Here is a 9,437-nt window from a genome sequence, read left to right as displayed (position 1 = left end):
TCTTGTCATCCAGGGTTCCCTATTCCTGCCAACCTTGCCTTTCACCCTCACAGGAACATATGGACGTTGAACTCTAGCTATCTCACTTTTAAAGGCCTCCCACTTGCTTGAGGCCCCTTTGCCTGAAAACAAACTACTCCAATTAACCCTTGCAGGCTCCTGTCTAATTCCATCAAAATTCACCTTTCCTCACTTTAGAACTTGAACCGGTGGACCAGTTCTGTCCCTCTCCATTACAATTTTAAAATTAATAGAACTGTGAGAAACAAAGCTCACACACTTCAATAATTTCAGTCCGAGACAAGATCTGAATCAATAGTGTCATTTATTTTACACTTGCAAGTGGGTGTGTTGTCCCGTGTCTAAGAGGCAAAAGACATACACACACTAAATTCAATTCATACATAACATTTATATGATTTGATGTCTATTGTTTTACACTGCTCCCTCCCCTGCTTACATCGTCCACTTCCCTAAGACCGGCCCCCATTACCCCTGTTTGCCTCTTGCCTTATCCGGCCTTGTCTGTGATAAAATGCTTATTTCTGGTCTCACAAGGCTGTTTGACCTTACCCTGTTATAGGTCATTGTTAGGCATATCCCTTCTTCATCATTATCTACCCCCTTCATCTGTGTCTTTCCCGAGGCCGTTCTGATCCCTATGACCCTTTTAATTGGGGTTTGTTCCTGTGTTTTTGTAAAAGTGGGAAGCACATGTTTATATCTACTGTTTGTACAGGCGTATCTAGCTTAACTTCATCCCCTCACAACATCTTATCTACTTGCCCATAATGTCTACCTTCTGACATAGAGTTTTAGCTAATACAAAAACAATTATATATTTCCTCCACATTGTTTCCATTCTTGTTGACTCAGCTCTTGGCTAAAACAATTACACACTGGTGTGAGTTCACCTCCTTTGTAAGATGGAATTGCATAATTGCAGAAGTAACATTAATCCACCATATCCCACAATTCCCCCTCTTTCTTTTAATTACCATTTGTTATCTTCTGCAAATATTTTATTTTTAAGCATCGCTCCCGAAATTCGCAAGCATCATCCCGGAGATTTCATCCATCTTGGTCTCACTCATCTGCTCATTATTTAGTCGATAAAGTCCTTCAGCCTGATTCCCTTTTAGGGGCATCTGTTTCATTAAGGCTGTTTCAATCAACCTTTGGGTGAGCCCTCGTATACAGCGTATGATCATTTTTATTAATTGTTACCCACCAAAAGAGAGCTGGCACAAAGCCTGCTGCAATCTGGTTACGAGCCTTGAATTCATCCGGTACTCCCCTAGGGACTCCTACCGAATCAAGATAAATCCTGTCATCGAAAGAAGTGTCTAACAGTAATCTCTTACCCCTTCCCTTTTTCCCTCCTTTGTTTTCCTTCTCAAATGCCAGGGTAAATGGAATTGCCAATTGTACAATTGCACATATCCCTCTCCAATCCGGAGATAGCGTGGGTCTCAATATTTTGCCTCCACAGTACCACCACAGATCCGCTCGGGGAACCTTTAATGCTGAGTAGTGCCCTCCCTTCTCCGTTTCGGTGACATTCTTAATCTCTGTACATAGTTTCAGCTCCCCCAAATCTTTCGACCGACTTGTACCTCGTCTACGCACACACGAGGTGTGATTTCCAACTGCGGCAGAAAACAGGGGGGGAACTTTTGCATCTTTCTTCTCCAAGGGAGGGAACATCAGTGATAGGGAGGTACAATTCCTATCATTCCACGCAGTCTCATCCTGATACAGGGCTATCATACATTTCATGCCCTTCCTGTCTCGCTTCCACCCGAGCGGAAAGGGAACCACCTGGGCCACTGGTCGACCGGAGGCACATGCATAGCAATTGCTTTTGTTCAGACTTTTTACAGTATACTTTACCCATTCAACCCAGGCATTTGCATCCCCGTACCCAGTTTCTATTTCAATGGTCTGTTTCAAGTCCTTTACCTCTATAAATTTTACTACTTTAGGATCATCGGGAGGGGTGAAAGATTGTATCTTATTACCCAGTAGTTCTACCCGTTTTCCCTGTCCTACACTAATTCGGAAACAACAGCCCAAGAAATCCTTCCCATTTGCTTTCATTTCTATCCCAAACATTTCATTTCATTGTATCTCATAGGTGCCCCCCCCCCCCAGGATTGTTTCGTGCCATGTGGTTTTCCTTATTGTTAGGTATATTGGGTTACACTTTTTATCAGGGCAATCGCGAGCTGGTCGGAAGGGGGCCCGGTGTACTGTGACAAGACTGTTATACCAAGTACCATCCCCAAGGCTATCCCCATAGGACTTAAGATGTATCTCAGAGCTGCGGTACTGTCTCTGATTATCTACATCCCCACAATTTACTAAGCTACATACATCAGCGTCTATTACTTGTGGGTTATCAGATTCAGGAACCGTTAATAATACATATGAAAATGATATTTGATGAAATGCCAATACTAAGAGAGCTAGCATCATAACTCTAAGCATTCCCAGTATTCTAAACATCATGCTGAAGCACAAAAAGACTTAATATACAATCTTACAGAAATAATCCCGCGCTCGCGTCGCCACTGTATAATTAGTTACTCAAAGTCTCTTTAGTCTGAGTTTCAGCGGATCTTGCGTTGATTCGGCTGTCCAGACTTCTTTCTCCACGGGAGGGTCCACTGGCCCTTTGATCCGAGTGTAGTGAGTCCAGCCTTTCTCTGCTGTCCTTATCGCTGTTTCAGGGGTCAAAAGAGCCTGGTACGGCCCTTCCCAGTCTGGCTGCAATTTAGTCTCTGTCCATGATTTTACTAAGATTCAATCTCCCGGGCGGATGGAATGAACGGTGAATTCAAGGGGTGGAGTCTGTGCCAATAAACCCTGTTTCCTTAGGAAAGACAAAGAGGAGGACAAACCCAGTCTGTACTTCTTTAAAAACAAATCTTTAGTTTCGGGAATTGGCAATTCTCCATTCGTTCCCAAGTAAGGTAATCCAAATAAGATTTCATAGGGGGATAGTCCCAAGTCTTTCCTTGGGGCTGTTCGTACTCGCAAGAGAGCTATAGGTAAACATTTGGTCCAAGGGAGTCTAGTTTCTATTATCAATTTAGAGAGCTGTCGTTTGAGTGTTTGGTTCATTCTCTCAACCTTTCCTGATGATGGCGGGTGCCACGGAGTATGGAACTCCCAGGAAATTCCCAACCCTTTCATTACCCCCTGTAACACTTTAGAAGTAAAGTGTGTTCCTTGATCGGAATCAATATGGTTCACGAGCCCATATCGGGGAATTATGTGCTCCAATATTGTTTTAGACACTCCACTTGCAGTGGCGGTAGCTAGGGGGTATGCCTCAACCCAACCAGATAAATGATCTACTATGACCAACATATATTTTAGTCTGCCTACCCTGGGGAGTTCAGTATAATCTACTTGTATACTCTGGAAAGGTCTCAGTCCTGGGTCTCTTCCTCCCGGGGTCTGTTTTCTCAAGACTTTCTTATTTACCTTTTTGCATATGATACATCCCTCACATATTTGTTTAGCAATTGTATATATTCCTTTACATCCATATTCCCTAAGAACTAAATCACACATTGCTTGTACTCCCCAATGGCTGCCTTGGTGTAGGACGGCCATAATCTCTCGCATCATCATTTTGTTTAACATTTCCCTTCCATCAGGTAACATCCAATGCCCGTCTGCTGTTTTTACAGCCCCTAAATCTCTCAATTCTTTTTCTCCACTTTCAGTAAATATAGGAGCTTCCCGAGGACCTGGGACAGTAGGTATTAGGGAATGAATCGCCACTTCTTGTGGATTCAGGGCTGCTTCCTTAGCCACCTCATCGGCTAATCTATTTCCCCTAACCTTTGGTTCATTTCCTTTCTGATGACCATTTACATGCACTACTGCTATTTCTCGGGGAAGTAATAGGGACTCCAAGACCCGTTTAATCAATTCTTCATGTACTAATCCCTTCCCCCACCTCTGGGTTAATACTTCCAAAACCACTCCCTTATCCACGGTAGCAAAGAGGTGGAAAGGTTTATCTAGGGAAGGTAGGGCTAACACAGGGGCATGGATCAAATCTCTTTTGAGTTTCTCAACTAGTTCTTTTTCCTCATCATCCCAACTTAGACATTTGGGTTCCCCCCTCTAATAGTTTGAGATACAATTTCTTAGTCTCCAGTGCATAGGAATCAATCCACAATCTGCAATAACCCGTTAGACCTAAAAATTTGCGTAACTCCCTTTTAGTGCTGGGCAGTGGCATTCCCACTATTCCCTCTATCCGTTCCGGGCTTATCTTTCGCTTTCCCTCACTAACTAAATGTCCCAAGTATTTCACTTCTTGCTCCACATATTGTAGTTGGTTTTTAGATACCCGCAGTCCCTGCTGGCCCAGGAAATTCAATAATTTGTTAGTGGCTTCTACTACTCTTTCTCTTCTTTTTCCTGTTACTAAGAGGTCGTCTACATACTGCAACAGGGTAGTCCCCTTGGGGCTGCTAAATTTCTCCGATACTTGTTCTAACATCTGTCCAAATAAATTCAGGGATTCCGTAAACCCCTGGGGAAGCACAGTACACTGGTATTGCTGTTGCTGTCCTGTCTTAGGGTCTTCCCACTCAAAGGCAAACAAATTCCTACCTTCCTCTGCCAAGGGACAAGCCCAAAAGGCATCCTTTAAATCTATCACACTAAACCATTTGTGGTCATGAGGGATCTCACTTAATAACGTAGAGGGGTTTGGCACCACTGGGTGCCTGATCAGTACTATTTGATATAATGTTCTCAAATCCTGCACCAATCGGTAAGTTCCATCGGATTTCCGCACTGGTAGTATTGGGGTATTATAAGGAGACATACATGGCTCCAACAATCCATCTCTAATCAATCCTTCAATTACTGGCTGCAGTCCTCGTTTACCTTCTATGGAAATGGGATATTGTCGCTCACAGACAATGTCCCCTTTCCTTTTTAAATTTATTTCAAGGGGGGGGGATCTGTAATTTTCCACGATTCCCTTCTCTAGCCCATACAATAGGGTCTATCTCTCTCTCCATATCCTCTGTCAACATTGCCATTTGGACAACTAATTCTTTTTCCTGAATTCCAATCTCCAGTCCTAAGAGGATAATTAAATCTCTCCCTAGTAAGTTACTTCCTATATCAGGGATATACAACAATTCCCCTTTGACCCTATCCTTAGGACCTTCTATCATCATAGGTTCAAATACTGGAACAGTAAATCCCTCCCCTTTAACCCCTGAAACAGTAATTGACCGTGTCGACATTTCTACTTTCTTTGGTTTAAAATTCAGTGATGACCGTGCTGCCCCCGTATCTACTAGGAAGACTACCTCTTCCTTATAGGGTCCCACCTTCAGGTTTATCAAGGGTTCCTGGTGGCCCCCCGAGGGCAGGAACCCCTGACACCCCTATTCTTCATCAAAATTCATAAGCGGAATTGCCCTCTCTTCCCTTTTCAGAGCCGGACATTCCCGCTTAAAATGCCCTATCTTTCCGCAATAATAACATCCTGCCTGTGGAGTCTTCCAGCTCTGCCCCTGTCGCTCGAACCCTCTATCAAATACTCCCCCTTGTCCTCTCCCTCTCTCTCTCCCTTTCCCCCTTCCTCTCTGTCCTACATGCTGCCACCCACCCCTCCGGTTGGTCAATATTGGTTCCATTCTTTTCTTAACTACCTCATCAACCGTAGCTACCATCATTTTCACCTTCTGTTTCTGTCTCTCATCCTCTCTCTTTACAAACACTTTCTGTGCCTCTCTTAACAATTCATCTAATGGCTTTTCACTCCACCCTTCTATCTTCTGTATCTTTCTCTGTATATCTGGCCATGCCTTTGTCACAAAATGTACTTTCAAAAGACCCTGTGCCACTGGGTCCTCAGGGTTCATTCCAGAATATTTCCGCATTGAGTCTCTTAATCTTTGCAAGAAAGCTGAGGGAGTCTCATCTTTCTCCTGTCTAACTTCAAAGGCTTTAGTCAAATTCTGTGACTTCGGAACTGCCTCTTTTATTCCTTTTAGAATCAGGTCTTTCAATTCCCTCATTTCTTCTCTATGCTCCGGATTTTGATTTTCCCACTGGGGGTCTCTGAGGGGAAACTTCACCTCTCCCTGTCCAGCATCTCCATCTCCAATCGGATGTTCCCTGTCCCATATTTTAATGGCTGCTCCCCATATAAGTCCCCTTTCTTCCCCAGTAAATAGTATATTCAAAATAGACATTAACTCAGCCCAGGTATACAGACTGCGCCCCAAAAATTGATCAGTTTGTTCAGACAACCCTACCAGATCCTCAACCAGGACCTTCATTTCTTTTTTAAATATTCTGACCTCCCCACTGCTGAGGGGGACACTTACAAACCCAATCTTTGTCCCCTATTGGTACCTCCCGAAGGGGATAAGTCATTACGTTCTTCCCCTCTTTCTTTTTTTTAATGAAATATTGCAATATTTCTAGCTCCCCATAACTTCAAACACCAATTCATCAATTCATGCTTGACTAACTTTAAAGCCTGTTCCAAATTTGTAAATATATTTATATATTTACGTTCATTTATTCAGTATTTAATATTCAAAATGTAAAATGCATACAGTTCTCAATTTTGAAATCCACTGTAATCACCCAGTTTTAGTCCCTTAATTTAAATCCAAAATTAGTTTTCTTAAGTAGTACTGACCAATCATTGCTCAATTACAATACTATAGGTCTTGAAATAATCAGAGCTGCCTTAAAATTATTTGTCTATTCAAGTTTAAAGAAAAAAACTTCTAATGCATGAACAATGGCCGAATCCAAGGTCACAGATATTAACCATAGGATCTTGTTTTTACTACAATCTAATGTTGAACTGAAACTTCAACTGTCCTCCATAAATCGCTTTCATGTAAAGATAGAAGAGATTAGTTAGAAACTGATAGTAAGGCAGTCATGACCTGTAAAAAGAACAGGAGTTATCATTCTTTTTTTCATAATCTCTACAGAATCCTTAACCTTAAAAGAAATCATGTTAAGTTTCCATAATAAGAATCAGATTCAAAACTGTCCCGGAACTCAAGCTCCAGGGAATAAAACGCAAACATTCAATCACCAACAAACAAATGTGCATTCAAACCAAATCACAAAGGGTTAAACTTTCTACCAGCTGTACAGCTCTCTTCATTCTCTCTCTCTCTCTCTCTCTCTCTCACTCATTGACAAATAAATTCAGATATTTACAAACCCAGTCTTTGTCCGACCTGAATTTTGGCCAAAAGAGACGGGACGAAGAATGGATTCCTTAGTCCATATGAAGCAACAATATTTAATCATCTTTTTCCCCTGTACAAGTATTATTTTGCCAATTCCACAACATCCTCCCCAAAGAACTTTCTGGAGGTATGTTGTAAGGGACCCCGCCTCCAATTCCATTGCTTTTTCCTTCTTTTGTTTTCCCAGAGGCTTTTTCCTTACCTACGACACAACCCATATTGAGTTCCTTCGTTAGTCCCTTATTAACTACTAAAACTCAATCCCGGCCACCAAGGCAATACTTAAAAGTCAGGTTTCTTACCTTGGTCTGTGCACAGAGTTGCCTGGCCCCTTTGTGCCGTATTGTCTATCGAGCTCCTATCACTGTCTGATTCAGATGTCTCTCTTGTGGGATTCGTACCAGTCACCCAAGGGAGCAGACCAAACCAGGACACGAGACCGCTCCTCAATGGGGAACGGGACGCGTCTTCCCAGTGTCCAAGGCCAGCCACTCCCCCCGGTGATGGAAGAAAATCCCGGACGAGCCCCCAATTGTGAGAAACAAAGCTCACACACTTCAATAATTTCAGTCCGAGACAAGATCTGAATCAATAGTGTCATTTATTTTACACTTGCAAGTGGGTGTGTTGTCCCGTGTCTAAGAGGCAAAAGACATACACACACTAAATTCAATTCATACATAACATTTATATGATTTGATGTCTATTGTTTTACACTGCTCCCTCCCCTGCTTACATCGTCCACTTCCCTAAGACCGGCCCCCATTACCCCTGTTTGCCTCTTGCCTTATCCGGCCTTGTCTGTGATAAAATGCTTATTTCTGGTCTCACAAGGCTGTTTGACCTTACCCTGTTATAGGTCATTGTTAGGCATATCCCTTCTTCATCATTATCTACCCCCTTCATCTGTGTCTTTCCCGAGGCCGTTCTGATCCCTATGACCCTTTTAATTGGGGTTTGTTCCTGTGTTTTTGTAAAAGTGGGAAGCACATGTTTATATCTACTGTTTGTACAGGCGTATCTAGCTTAACTTCATCCCCTCACAACATCTTATCTACTTGCCCATAATGTCTACCTTCTGACATAGAGTTTTAGCTAATATAAAAACAATTATATATTTCCTCCACATTGTTTCCATTCTTGTTGACTCAGCTCTTGGCTAAAACAATTACACACTGGTGTGAGTTCACCTCCTTTGTAAGATGGAATTGCATAATTGCAGAAGTAACATTAATCCACCATATGCCACAGAACCATGGTCACTGGTCCCAAAATGCTCCTCTACTGTCACCTCTGTCACTTTTCCTGCCCTATAGGTTGAGTTTTACCCCTTCCCGAGTAGGATCCTCTATATACTGCTTGAGGAAACTCTCCTGAACCAGTTAACAAAGTCCACCCCATCTAAGCCCTTTTAACATTCTAGCAGTCCCAGTCCACGTTAGGAAAATTAAAATCCCCTGCTATGACAACCCTATTACTCCTGCAAGTCTCCCCAATCTCCCAGTATATTTATTCCTCTAAATCCTGTTGACTATTTGAGGGCCTATAGTACAACCCCAATAACATCACCATCCCCTTCTTATTTCTTAGCTCCTCCCACAAAACCTCACTGGATGATCTTCCAGTTATTTCATCTCTGACTACTGCTGTAATACTTGCCTTCACCAAAAATGCAACTCCCCTCCTCTCCTTCCACCACTTCTGTCCTGCCTAAAGGAACTGTATCTTGACACATTAAGCTGGCTGTCCTGTCTCTCCCTTAGACATGTTTCTGTAATGGCTATAATATCCCAGTTCCACATACCTAACCACATACTGAGTTTATCGATCTTACCTGTCAGCCCTTTTTGCATTGAAATAAATGTAGTTTAATCCGACAGGTATTCCTTGCTCCCTGTTGTGTTCCAGCCTGACCTGTCCCTTTAACTTGTTATTTCTGATTACCATTTGTCCTTCAAGCCTCGCACTTGCCTCCCTGAGTTTGAGGATCCCACCCCACCCCCGCCAATCTATAAAATCTGGAAGAATGGAGAGATTTGTGCAATTTTGTTTGAAGTTATGTTTCATATTTTTATGCATTGCTGTACATTTCACTTTCTTTGAGTATTTATCATTTAATACTATATTTTGACAGAAGGGGGTGCTAAATCAAAGCTAACATTAGTTCGG

At 42.4% G+C, this 9,437-nt stretch overlaps 1 protein-coding gene across 1 annotated transcript; it reads right to left on the bottom strand.

Annotated features, from left to right (window-relative positions):
* Window positions 1–299: 299 nt before the first annotated feature.
* On the bottom strand, window positions 300–8,383 carry LOC140485730 (uncharacterized). The gene is made up of 2 exons (XM_072584201.1): window positions 7,571–8,383; window positions 300–2,875 (listed from the first exon to the last, which is right to left on the bottom strand). Exon 2 carries the CDS (start codon window positions 2,113–2,115, stop codon window positions 1,168–1,170), a length of 948 nt encoding a protein of 315 aa, XP_072440302.1. The 5' UTR covers window positions 2,116–2,875; window positions 7,571–8,383; the 3' UTR covers window positions 300–1,167.
* Between the last annotated feature and the right edge of the window lie 1,054 nt (window positions 8,384–9,437).

This window comes from Chiloscyllium punctatum, chromosome 14 (assembly GCF_047496795.1).
Source record: "Chiloscyllium punctatum isolate Juve2018m chromosome 14, sChiPun1.3, whole genome shotgun sequence".
NCBI lineage: Eukaryota > Metazoa > Chordata > Chondrichthyes > Orectolobiformes > Hemiscylliidae > Chiloscyllium > Chiloscyllium punctatum.
This window is presented reverse-complemented; position numbering and strand designations above follow the sequence as displayed.